This window comes from Caloenas nicobarica, chromosome 3, assembly GCF_036013445.1.
Source record: "Caloenas nicobarica isolate bCalNic1 chromosome 3, bCalNic1.hap1, whole genome shotgun sequence".
NCBI classification, from domain to species: Eukaryota; Metazoa; Chordata; class Aves; order Columbiformes; family Columbidae; genus Caloenas; species Caloenas nicobarica.
The window spans coordinates 3,451,946-3,465,367 of record NC_088247.1 but is presented as its reverse complement, the minus strand read 5'-3'; the positions used below and the strand labels follow the sequence as shown (position 1 = coordinate 3,465,367).

Here is a 13,422-nt window from a genome sequence, read left to right as displayed (position 1 = left end):
TTTTCAGTGTGATTCTGAGACGGCAAGTTAAAGGCATTTAGATTAACAGGAATTTAAAGTCTTCATAATTACAGTGACGACTATGCAGAGAGTATCTTGCTCTGAATAGACTGGCAATTCATACAGCCTTTGGCAAAAATAGACACGTATAAGAGTTCTCATGCTCTATTTCCAAACAACCCAAACTGTGCCCAGGAAATCCTGGCCGCTGCTCTCCCGAAACATTTGCACTGCAGATTATTTTTTTCCCGGGTGATTGGTACCTGGACAGATTTAGTCCAGGCTCAGATCAGACCATCTTATTCCTGTGGCATTAGAAGACAGAGATGCACATCATTGTTAGTGATGAGCGTCTCTATGAACATCAATGCAGCCCTGTCCACATGAGATTCAGTGTGCCCTTTGGAGGATGCACTGGGGAAGGATGCACCGGGGCACGGTGGGAAGATCCTGGAGAGATATTGGCACTTTTGTAAGATAGCCCGAGTCCTCACTGCAGGGCGTGTGGGTTACCAGGCTACACAACCCCCAGTTTAAGTGATAACAGCAGCTGTTCTAGTTGGAAACACCATCAAATGTAGCCCCACACCAGCATCAAGGTTAATCAATAATAATCAGCAAGATTAATGAGATTTCTGGTTTACTGGCCAAAAATCACAAAGGAGAGAACTTTTTTATATAGACACTCCCCAAATAGCATCCACTGAAGTGGAACTGTTTGCTTTTGGTCAGAGGGGGATGGTGAATTCTTTTCTTTATATTTTCTTGACATTATAAGTGAAGTTTCAAAATGGAGGAGTGATTTCAAAATAACAGCTCCATGTCATAAATAATGTCATAATAATGTCACATCAAAAGGGGCTACAAAAGAAAGATTAGTCTTGTGTGTGTCCTTCCTCTCCTCTCCTCTCCTCTCCTCTCCAGTTTCTTTAGGACTGAAACTATTCAGCAAACTCATCCCAGATTCCCAGATGGTCTTAGACACCTGTCATGCATTGCTCCCTCTGAAAAGTATGATTTTGTAGTTAATTTCCTTTAACTCCACCATTAGAGTCTCACCAGGGACTCTGGGGGATGGATGGACCTTCAGAAGAAGACTTTTCTCCATAAGGCAGGGTTTGCCCATCTAGCTATAGCAATAGAGTCACGCTGGCGTTTTCCCCAGATATAGCTTGGAGAGCATAGCTGAGATCAGATTCCTAGAAAGATTAACCTATACTGACAAAATAAAATTTCGCTGGCATAATTCTGTCTACAAGTCTGTATTACACCTTACCTAAGCTTTAGGGACCATGCCTGGGCTTCCCAGAGCTGTCTGGACCCAGCAGCCACTTGGACTAATTTACTCTTCCAAAAAGCCCAGCCTGGAACATCTGGTAATATGAGAGGCTCCATGTCCAGGAGTTGAACCACAGGTCTTCTCCGTTATTTTTGAAGTGATGAAGGGGATTACATGACCATGTTTGTGATAGGCAGAGGACCGTGCACAGGTTATGCTTATACCTGTAATGCAAATGGTGCCAGAGCCCAAGCACTGGCACTCAAGTGGTTCTCTTAACATGGAACCTGTTGCAGTTTTGGCCAGCTAGAACCTTCCCGAAGCCTTCCCAGGCATAGAAAAAGGAGTTCACGTAGGCCAGGGACTATTCCCAAAAGGCAGATTGGATACAACTACTCTGTTTTAGAGACAGAGGAAGTTTAATATTATGGACGTGGCAGACTACGCCAGCTGGGCTCAGGGTCAATGGACAGTCCTGGCTCTGTTTCTAGTTTTCTAGTTTAGATGTCACCACAGTGACTCAGGTTCTCTCAAGGCTTGTGTTCCCATGTGCCCTTCTCCTCTCTGGTTTGGTTTGGGTTTTTTGGGGTTTGGTTTGGGTTTTCTGTATGAGCCGTTATCTGGTGGTAAGCCACTATACAAGATCAAAGATCCCGATTAGCTAAGTGAGATGAGGTTTGTTTGAAGATCTGTGCATATATACTAGGACTGAGATTTCAGCTGAGTGCTGCCAGAAATGTTTCAGCTATGGAGTGGATGTCAGCAGCTTTTTTGCCTACATAAGTAAGCAAAAACTGAGGTACCTGCGGTCAGCATCCTAGGAAAGGGACAAGGCCAATTTCCAATTATAGAAGGCAAATAGTGGACTTACATGCCTATGAGGACTGAGTACCTACGGCCTTTTGAGATCAGCTTTCTTTCCACTGATGTACAAAGGGCTTTTCTTTTTGTCTTTCTGCTACCAGTCTCTTGAGGATGGTGATAACTCTGGCTGGCTGTTCAGGGAAGTGCAACTTGAATAAGTCCTCTGACTGGTCACAGCACCCTTCTCTCACCAGGAGGATGTTGGGGGGTTGTTTTGCCTGCTTGACCTTCAGTGGTATCAAATCATAGTGTCGTCTAACTCGAATTTGCCCATGCTATGTTTGGTCCGGCTATTCTGCTTATCTCAGAGCCAGGAACAGGTTTCCCCAAGCCTCCTTTCTGTTCCCCTCACCTTGCTGGGACTTAGGGATCTCCTGTGAGCTCTTGTGGGGGTTACGTGGATGTCAGACCACTGTCACGCGGGGTAATTTTCATCTACTCACTTCTACTTGTTTTCTCACCTCCATGTGATCATCCACACTCCAGGTGGAGACAATGAAGAGACAGAGAGGTGTTTCCAGAGCGCAACTCATCTCATGTCTCAGACAGCTCTCCTTGGGCAGGATAAACACTGAGGCATACGATGGAAGGAAGATCTTCATTAAGAGTGTTTTAAAATATGGGGAAGTCTTGCCAGTCCTTATGTAGTGGGCGACAGCCAACATTTTCAACAGATTTGACACTTGACTGAGGGTATTCAAGGACAATCCAAAAGAAGAGGGCAGATTATCCCATTTCTGCTTGGCCTGGGGTGCTTGTGCCTCCTGGAGAAGGATCAGTCGCTGGCTTGCATCCAGGAGAAGATACAAGACTGGACGGCCTCAGGGCCTGAAACAGTTTGGCAGATCCCAAGTTCACAGAGGAGATGAATAGGAGACTTGACAGAAGCAGCCGAGATAATGAGAGCACGGACCAGACGAATGTGGCCGGTCACCTCTTCTAGCAGCAGAGAAAAAGGGGCATTTGGGAGAGCTGAAAGGCAGCAGGATGAAAGGGGAGAAAAGCCAAGTCCTCTTGAAACACAACCCATAGTTCACCTATGGACCTTGGTTCCTCAAGGCAGTGCTAAGGCGGGAGGCGAACTAAAAAGAGATCCAATGTTTCTGGGGTCAGTGAGGGCATCTTAACTGAGCAAAAAGAAAAGGTTTTAGGAAGCATTCGCATTTCAGGACATGAGCCATCCTTTAACTAGCAAGGGGTGGGCGGGCAGCTGTGAGCAAGCTGTTCTGAAGTTGCCATGCTATGGATTTCCACACTTTCACAATAAAAGTTTTGGGGACATGGACATTCCTCTGGTCTAATGTGGAAGAGCCCTCCTTGTGCTAGCTTGAACATGGACTATTCCATATAGAAACTCAATGCAGCCTCCTGTCAAGAACTCCCAGTGGGATTCAGTGGTAGAAGACCTTCTTCTCATTGTCCAGACCTATGTGGAGATTGGTCCCTGAACTGAGTTACTTACCTTTGCTTCCTGCTTTTCCCAAACAGTCACCAGCAGATTTCTATTTCTTGTGGACTGGCGATGCTGTGTCCTGTGAGCGTCAGGTCCTGGGGAGAACAGGGCTGTGATGCTCCTTGGAGGAAGATCTCAGAAGATCTCCTACCAAGGGATTAGATGCCGAGGATTTGAAACTCACCCCCTTCCTAACGCTACCAAAAGCATTTTTCATGAGAAAAGAATGAAGGACAGGACACTGGTGTAACGTCTCTTCGGTGTCAGGCTCTGTTTTTTCACCCCTGCTCACTCCAGCTCCGAGTAGAGTACAGAGGTGTTTCATAGATGTGAGGAGGACATTCCTGGGTCAGGCTTACAAGTGATGTTCGCCATAGGTGGAATAGTGCTCGTCCTGGAAAAGAAACGGCTGAGAGGACCTCGTCAACGCTTATAAATATCTCAGGGTGGGTGTCAGAGGATGGAGCAGACTCTGTTCAGTGGTGCCCAACGCCAGGGTGAGGGGCAACGGGCACAGACTGAAACACAGGAAGGTCCATCTGAACATGGACTAGATGATCTTTTGAGGTCCCTTCCAATCCCTAACATTCTGTGATTCTGTGATGAGGAGAAGCTTCTTTGCTGGGAGGTGCCAGAGCCTGGCCCAGGCTGCCCAGAGCGGCTGTGGAGTCTCCTTCTCTGCAGACATTCAAACCCGCCTGGACCGACCTGTGTGATCTGCTCTGGTGACCCTGCGTGAGCAGGGGGGTTGGACTGGATGATCTCCAGAGGTCCCTTCAACCCCAACCACTCCAGGATTCTCTGTGATATAATGGCCTGGTGGCACACTGGAGAAACTGGTTAAGGAACTGTCCTGAAATCCTATGAGGAAAATGAATGGTGAAATGGTCTACGCAGACCTTTATTATTTATATGCTGGTAAAGATTTGTATTTTCCCATTTTCAAAGTGAGAAACAAAGAGGGAAAATGAAAGAAAGAAGACAAAAGTCATTCCCTCATCTGAAAGGAAAAAAAAAAAAAAAAAGAAAGATCAAGCATCAAACTCCAGCAGGAACAAATAAAAATCAGACCTGGGATCTGATTCTGATCCCTTTTACTCTGGTGCAAATAAATAGACAGCTTAAAAAGAAAGGAGGAGCAACTTTCAGGCAATGTTGTTACAAAAGCACAATCTGGCTCGCACTCTTTTGTATATAAATGCATTTTCGCTCTGTGTGTATCAAAATGAAAACCTGTTCCTCAGTTCACAGTGAGCTTCAGGGAGGAATGTGCCACCCAGAAGGGGAAAATATCATAACAGGGTTCACAGCACAGAGGCCTGAGCAGCCAGGGGGTGATGGGGAGGGACTGAGACGTGACACTTGGCATTAAGCGAGCGCTGCCTTCGCACAGGGGTGGATGGAGGGTTTCTTGTCTCACTGAATATTCTGTTGTCCAGCTCAACCGGGAGAAATGTTGGTATCTTCCCATTTTGTTTTAGTAGAGTCTTCAAGAGAATTAATGTCAAAAAGAAATAGAGCACCATTTTCAGCATCATTTTCAGCTTTAAAGGGACAGGCACCGCAGTAAATACTTGGGGAATATGCTACAGCAAGTGCATTCAGATTACTTTACAGCCAATAACCTGCAGCTGGTTTTGTGATGAAAAGTGTACATACCCCTAGTGAAAAACCTCTCTCCTCAACTGAACAACACTGCAAGTAAGGGAAAAATGGATATACTGTTCATTTTAAATAGTTGTGTGTGTATGTGCTTGTGATTTGTCTACAGATTTTATTAGACTAATTGTAAAACCATGTGTAATTGCATAGCACGAACAGGCTGAATAGACTGGGATGGCTTTCCATCCACTGTTTTTATTCCTGCACATATATGGGCTTTCAAAAGAGCTGCCCCAATTTAAAGGAAGTCATTGCTTTGATTCTCTCTTGTGGCTATGGATTTTTCAAAGACCTTCATTGTATTTCTGAGGTGGCCTTTTCTTTTTCTGGGCCATCAGTAGAAACCAGAGGGTGACAACTGAAACAGGCTGAAATTCAACCTGTCCCTGCGAGCTTCTGCAAAGCTCCAGGACCTGCCCTTGGACTCAGAGCGGTTCATGTCCTCTCCTCCGGTATCAGATCACTACCCGCGTTATACACTAGTCCACTCATGTTGTCCTGATCGCAAGCAATCGTTCTTCTTTCCCCTTCTCAGAGACTCTATTCCTTGGTCCAACACTCTTCTCAGAAAGTTTAGCCTTTTATATAGCTGCTTTATTTACCACTGCTTTCTCATTTCTCTTCACCATTCACTGCCCAGAGAGGTGGTGGCTGAACCATCCCTGGAGACATCCCAGGCCAGGCTGGACGGGGCTCTGAGCAACCTGAGCTGGTGCAGATGTCCCTGCTCATGGCAGCGGGGCACTGGGGGAGCTTTGAAGGTCCCTTCCCACCCAAACCGTTCTGTGAATCTATGATTCTGTGCTTTACTGTTGCTTTGTCTCCATGCCACGTGTATTTGTTATACCACTGAGGGCTGGCTGTTCATTAGGTCCCTCTGAGAAGGGCAAAATTACCAAGGCAAGAAGTCAGCAGTCAAAGCAGTTCAAGATGATGTTCATCTCCAGATTCAGACACCTAAACAAAGATGTCTTTGATGGATGTGTCTCCACACAATAGGGGTGTCCAAGCTCACTTTGTGTTCAGTGGAGACATCGGCAATGCAGCCACAGGGTCTAAACAACGATCTTCACACAGCTCTGGCTCTAGTAGTTATAATGGCTCAGGAGACAATTTGATTAACTCTTGCCAGGTGTCACTTGGGATGCCCTGAGTACCCTGCCTCACTCCAGCTCCCTGTTCAAAAATGTTCTTGTTTTCCATGTGCAAGTTTGTCACGCCTGCCAGCTCCACAGGGAGGTCTGGAATTCCCATCTGTGATGGTTGCACTAAGCCTTCGTTCTCCATTGAGTAAAGTGAGACACATCACACACCCCGAGGTGAGTCTCTACAGTAGGAGCTGAATCCTGCCTGAAATGCGAGGTGCACTGTGATGTGAAAGAGATCTGTTCCCTGCTTTAGAATGGATTTTGTATGAGACCTTGGGTAAATCCTTCAGATCTTAGCACTTCTTCTGTCAAATGGGGATGTTGTAAGGCTCTACTTCACCACGTTGCATGTAGGTTAGGAGATGTCTCATCGTAAGGACTTCAGGGCACATTAGAGGCATCTGGGGGACTAATTCTTGTGATGTGTCATTCAAGACACATGGGCTTGACTCCTCAATGGTGGTGACTATGGTCTGTGAGTCACTCGTTGCTTCCTAGCAGGTGACAGGAGGAGTTCAAGGGCTGTTGTACAGCCCAGTGCAGAGAGTTAGGAGATAACCCCAGTCCATGCCGGTCTGGCTTGTTATAGGCAGGTGGGATACAGATCCCACAGACCCCATCACCTTCCAGCCCCATGGTAGCTGATGTCCCCCTGGTTTAAGGATGCCCACAGGGATGTGGCCGTGCATGGAGGGTATTTTCCGCTCCCAAGACTCAGAACGGAGTGGGAGGAGTGGGAGTGGGTTTTTTGAAGTGACTTCAGTTTTAAACCAGCCCCAGCCCTTTGATAAACAAACCTTGGAAGGGAGTTGAAACCCACTCGTGCTTGATGAAGGTGCGTCAGTCACCATGTGAAAAAGTCAAAAATCAAAATAAAAAAAAAAATTCACATGTGATATGACTTACCAGGACTTTTTGTTTCTAGTTATAATTGGAGAGGTCTCTATAGTTGCTTAGAAATAAGGCCTGGAGAAGTGGAAAAGAAAGGAGCAGTTTATCCCACAGTCTGTGAGAACATTGCATGAAGATGTCACAGGCTAGAGGTAGCAGGGAAAGATGGGAATGAGAAACTCATGGTGAAGATGGCAAAAGCCAAGGCATGCTTGTCATTTAAGTCTGTATAAAATACCCAGGGAATAATTTCTGTGGCAACACAGTAAGTACTTGAGAGGTCTTTATATCGTTCCATGGCTCCTGTTGATGTCCACCTACTGATCGCACCCCCTGACACCCAGGTCCAGATCCTGCTCGTTACCAGAACGCCAACATTTGCGTTCACCACAGTCACGAATTTTTAAACAATAGCAGGAATATGTCAAAATGTCTAGAGATACTTCATTCCCAGCCTCAGATCTCTGTGCAGATGAGGAGGCAACAAACTGTTTTGTAAGGGTAGGACTCATCCCGCCTGACTGCTGGTGTTCCAAGTCCCCGCGCTCCTGTCAAGGGATGGAGTCAGACACTTTGGGAGCATGAGTCAACCCCCCCTTGTCCCACACATGGATCTTAGGACAGGGTGAATCACTTTCTGGGGGTGTCTGCCTCTCTCTGTTGACTCGAGGAGATGTTCAGATGACTATCAGCAGGCATGGTACCGTGCACTATGAGTGACTCAACGCACACACTCTCAGCCAGCTCTGTCTAATTTACAGCAGAGATTGTGATTAGTGTAGGCTTCTGTACCAAAAACGTTACAGTGGGAAAAGCCTTTATGTGTATACTGGCTTTTTGTTTCTGGTGTGTTTTATTCCTCTCTCTATTATAGAATAAATGAACCCAACAGAAACATCTTCAACCCAGTGTGACACATCTGTCTCCTTGTGGGTTGGCGTGCTTAAGTTTCACTATACAGGTACATCTAATGCCACAAAAGTTTCTAGGATAACAGCACTAAAATAAGACAATACATGATTTTTTTTTTTTTCCTAAGCATGCAAAGTTTTTAAACTGAATAGCTAGAAGATACTTCAACAAGCAGCACCTATACAAATAGCATGGCTTACCTTAAGAATTGTGCGGCACTGTTCAGCTTTCCAAAACTGTTAATTACGTCTACCAAAGGTGTAGGTTAAAAGTAAAACTCATTTATATCTATTCAGGGCTTAGTCTATTCACTTTCAAAGTTTCCACCTGTTAGAGTCCCCAAGTTCTATATGCAAGTGCTTCTTATTAAGGACTTAGAACTTGGGGAAAATTGTGTTTTCTTAAAAAACATGGACTAAAGTTTCCCTGTGATAAGGACACTGATCTTACTGTTTTGTGGTTTGTTTTTTTAAAAAATGCAGTCTGAAATACCAATGCACATGTGAGCCCAAAGCCAAGGTATTCAGAGAGAAACTTGAGAGCTGATGGAAAGGCATAGTTTTGGTGGACCTGCAGGCTGGGAGAATTTTGGTAAGGGGCAGAGATGGAGGTCTGTCATCCTTCCTGGCCACCTTCTCCATCAGTTGCCCTCCAGACACAGCTGGAAGGGGTAAGTCTAATGCACCGCACTGTTGGATTGGCTCCTCAAAAAGAAGAAGATAAAGTCTGTAGTGTGAGGTCTGAAGAGCCAGTTATCTTCCTTCCATCCCCATGGGAGCCAGGTCCTTGTGGGCAGAGAGAAATATGAAAATAAAGGAGGAGAAATTTAGGGGTTTCAGACATTTTAGCTTTTTAACCCTGAGCAGCTGCAGCAAGCAGTTACGTTACATATCAGAGATGGAGAGGCATTTGTTGTTGTTTGTTTTCCTTGAAACCATTAGGGTTTTTCCTTTAGATTTTATAGGTGATGCTCCCAGTGAAATCTTTGGCAAAGGCCAAATCAAAGTTTAGCTACCAAATTATTGATCCATCCCAAAGATGGATCCTAGTCCATCATCTGTTCCCTCACCTGCAGAGCATTTGTCCAGTGAGCAGTAGTGGGAGCAAAGGAATGAGATGCCAGTGGCCTTTTCTTTTCCTAGGAATCTGTCAATTAATTTTTATTATTATGCTTTGCTCAATGAGTTGTTCAAATTTTTTGCCATAATCAACAGTATCATAAAGTTCCTGAAGTGTGATGGGGCACTGTTTTATCATCAGAGCAAATAAATAGTTCGAGTGTTGGTTGTGATGGGGAATAAGATCAGGCCCCTTGGGAATATCATAGGGTGCTTGCCCCATGCCAGCGTGCAGGAGGATGAGTTGGGAACCAAGGGTGACCCCAAGGCAGGCAATGCCCCCCGTAATGGGAGCAGCACCACAGGGTCTGGGTGCACTGGGCAGAGCTGGTAAAGGCTCCCTGAGCTGCCCCAGACATGGGAAGGGGATGGACCAGATCCCAGGTCCCTCCAGTGGGTCCCATCAGGAGTAGAATGAGACATGGCTGGAGACGTGACCGCAACTTGGATCTGTGGTCCATGCAGGACACAAGGCTGGAGATAAGCTGCCTCCCCTGCAGGTCTTCAGTCCATCCTGGAAACAGGTCAGGGGAGATGCTGGAGGGATCAGATTCTTTGTTTTGGGACCATTTGGAGGGTATTGATGAGCGTCAATGTTCCCTGTATTTATGTATTCATCTGCATGGGACCACAGGGTGACAAAAAACTTAACCAACTGTCTATTTTTCCCAAAGGCAAATGCAAATGGGGATTCCCGATTAGGGCAGAATTGAGTACAAGTCGATGTGAATGTTGCTTGTATTTTAGAATAAAAAAGATCCGTGCAGTACAAGGAATATAGATGTCCTGCTCTTGTGATGGTGCACTCCAAGGTAGACCCCTTGCTACAGAAAGTAACCTTTGTACTTGGGCTGCAGTGTTTAGATGGAATCTGGATTTCAGATTCTCAAATGTGGATCTAATCAGGATGAGGACAGAGGCTGCTCCCTGCAAGAGGAGCAGAGCTGGGGTGGGATGGCAGAGCCAAGAGCCCATGAAGATAAAGCATCATGTGCTGTGTCAGAGAACTCCTGAATGCAGCATCGTTTCCAATTCCCACACTGATATTTCTGTATTTCTCTCCTCTAGACTGTAAGGACAACCTGACGTGAGTTGAACCCTTGGGCTACTGAGCCTGTCCCAGATGCAATAATTTAGTGAGCAGATGATGTTTTCAACCAAACCTCCTGTCTAACTCGGTGGATCTGTGTGTCTTCCGGCAGGTGTGTCCTCTGTGGCCTCCCTGATGTCCCTGGCTTGGGTGCTAGCCTCCTATCACAAGCTTCTTCGGGACTCTAGGGACGACAAGAAGAGTATGAGCTACAGAGGGGCCCTCATCCATGTCTTCTGGCGCCTCTTCACCATCTCATCCCGAGTTATTTCTTTTGCTCTCTTTGCTTCCATCTTCCAGCTCTACTTTGGGATCTTTGTAGTGGTCCATTGGTGTGCCATGGCTTTCTGGATCATCCATGGTGGGACAGATTTCTGCATGTCTAAGTGGGAGGAGATCCTCTTCAACATGGTGGTAGGGATTGTGTACATTTTCTGCTGGTTTAATGTCAAGGAAGGGCGGACTCGATACAGAATGTTTGCGTATTACACGGTAGTCCTGACGGAGAACGCTGCCTTGACGCTCCTTTGGTATTTTTACAGAGATCCTGACACTACTGACTCATATGCCGTGCCAGCACTGTGTTGTGTCTTTCTTAGCTTTGCTGCTGGGATAGCTTTGATGCTGTTATATTATGGTGTGCTGCATCCCATGGGGCCAAGAGCTAAGATCTTAGTCAGCTCCTGTTGCGCCGAGCTGCTCTGGGGCATTCCTCTGCCCCCCGATGTTGAGCCCATGGCACCCCAAACCCCTGGGTACCGGGGGGCCCAGGCTACGCCCACCAGAGCGGTCACGGAGCAACAGGAGGAACTCACAGCTGACACTTGCTTGCCCGTTTTCCAGGTGAGAGCAATGGTACCATCTACTCCATCTGGGCGACCCTACCCCCCCGAGGGGCCTCTCATTAAGATTGACATCCCGAGAAAAAGATACCCTGCATGGGATGCTCATTTTGTAGACAGGAGGTTAAGAAGAACTATCAACATCCTCCAGTATGTCACCCCCACAGCTGTAGGTATTAGATATAGAGATGGACCTCTCTTATATGAGTTGCTACAATATGAATCTTCACTTTAAAAGCTCCTTAAAGCAAAAGTAAAAGAGGGGACCTTATTTTTGTTTACGGTAAACACAGATCATGAAACAAACACAAACCTTCAGATAAGCTTTCTTTCTGGTTGCTGTATGTATAAAAAAAAAAAAAAAAAAGATATTCTCTATGTTTTGTAAGTAAAAACAAAAAGAAAAACTTTTCTTTTGTTTTTTACACACAAGAAAGAGTATTTCAACTTCCACACCTAGGATTCACAGGTGGAGAAGGAGGCATCTCCACATCAGTTTTATACCGTACACCAAGTGTAGAATATTATTTATGGGATTGGTGCTGATTGAAAAATAAAAAAACAAACAAACAAACCTACAACTGCCTTATGCCCTTAGGTGCTGAGTTTCATTAAGTACTGTCACCTTTCTCATGCAAAACTCTTTGATGATTATATGCCAGGAAAAAAAAAAAAAACAAAACAATCAACTGAAATACAATCCTTAAAGTTAAAAAAAAAAAAGAAAAAAGGAAAAAAAAAGAAAAAAAATGAAAAAATTTACAACAACAACAAAAAGAGAGAAATGTATGAAAAACAATCTTATTGCTCTTATTGGATTGAGCAGAAAAAACCCAAATGTCTAAAGATAAGAAAGCAAACCCAAGACACCCCCAATGGACTTTGATTTTTCCAACAGCTGAAAGACAAAATCAGGTCTGTAACTCAATTTGGCAATGCATTTATAACACCAATTGGCCAAGCCTGTGAGCCTTGCCCGAGTTGTGTTATAAAGGCGATCCCACCATGTAACCGTTTTCCTCGTGTAAACCGGCCACGTATAATGGTTGGTTTGCACCAGATTAATGTGGTGATACAGTATCTGATCTTGTTTCCGACAATTGCACACGCTAAAGTGCCACTGACTTCAGTGGAGTAAATATCAACCATCTGAGCCCAGAATAAGACCTGCCACCTTGATTTCTGGAAAATAAGAAATCTGCAAATGTCAAAATTATATACCAAAAACATTATACTAAAGTACATTTATACATATCTAATAAATATTTCAGTAATAATAAAACTCAGCATAGTAGCAAAAAGCAAGTCAATTTAAAGGCACAATACTTGATCGGTGACTGGCAAAATAATTTGACCTACTGTATCATTTTAAGGCTGTGAAAGGCATACATGTATTATTTGTAATCTCGTGTAAGACCTGTCATGTCTCATTCAGTGCGAGCCTTAAAGTGATTGTAAAGCATCCTTCGTTCCATTTTGGGGTTTTGGGGTTTTGATTTTTTTGTTTTGTTCTGTTTTGTTTTTAAGGAAAACAAAACATGAAAGTCGGGATTTAAAAAAAAAATACAGAACAACAAACAACAACAAAACAACCAACAAACTTCTTCAAACGGTAATAACCTGTAAACTGACTCACGTCTCGAGATGATTTGGTGCTTTGTATTTTTGTTGATGTTGTTGTTGTGATTTAGCTGAGAATTCTTCAACTCGGTACATGTGGGGAACTGCTGATAAAAAAAAACAAAACAAAACTGTCTCGTGTCACCCTCTGCTGTAAGTACATGGCAAGAAGCAACACCAGAGGAAATTGAAGAGCGTAGCGAGAGCATCGTGGTTTAGCTTAGCCTTCTCACCGCAAGGAGATGCTGCCACCTCCGATGATGGCAAAGCCTAGACGGTCACCTGCCGAGGGTCGCGTGGTTGTCTTGACATTTCCGAATAACCCGCTCGGTTGTCTGAACATTCACACCTCTCGGATTCTGTTTCTGTGCTGGAATCGCTTGTTTCGAGTTAAATCACAGGTTTGCGTCTCTCCGCGACACCCTTTTCCGTTTCGAGAGTATTGCTCCTTTAAAGGAATATTCCCATTTCAGGGCATCTTTTCAATCCCACCGTCCCTCTAGTTGGGAGGGGAAAAACAACAACAACAAAATTAGGTATTTT

At 44.9% G+C, this 13,422-nt stretch overlaps 1 protein-coding gene across 1 annotated transcript in view; it reads left to right on the top strand.

The window, feature by feature from the left end:
• Positions 1–11,509, top strand: part of XKR6 (XK related 6) — a 194,014-nt gene extending 182,505 nt beyond the window's left edge. Inside the window, exon 3 of the mRNA XM_065631903.1 lies at positions 10,530–11,509. Within this exon, the coding sequence (XP_065487975.1) occupies positions 10,530–11,494 (965 nt within the window). The 3' untranslated portion in view covers positions 11,495–11,509. The remainder of the gene's footprint in view (positions 1–10,529) is intronic.
• Positions 11,510–13,422: the final 1,913 nt, after the last annotated feature.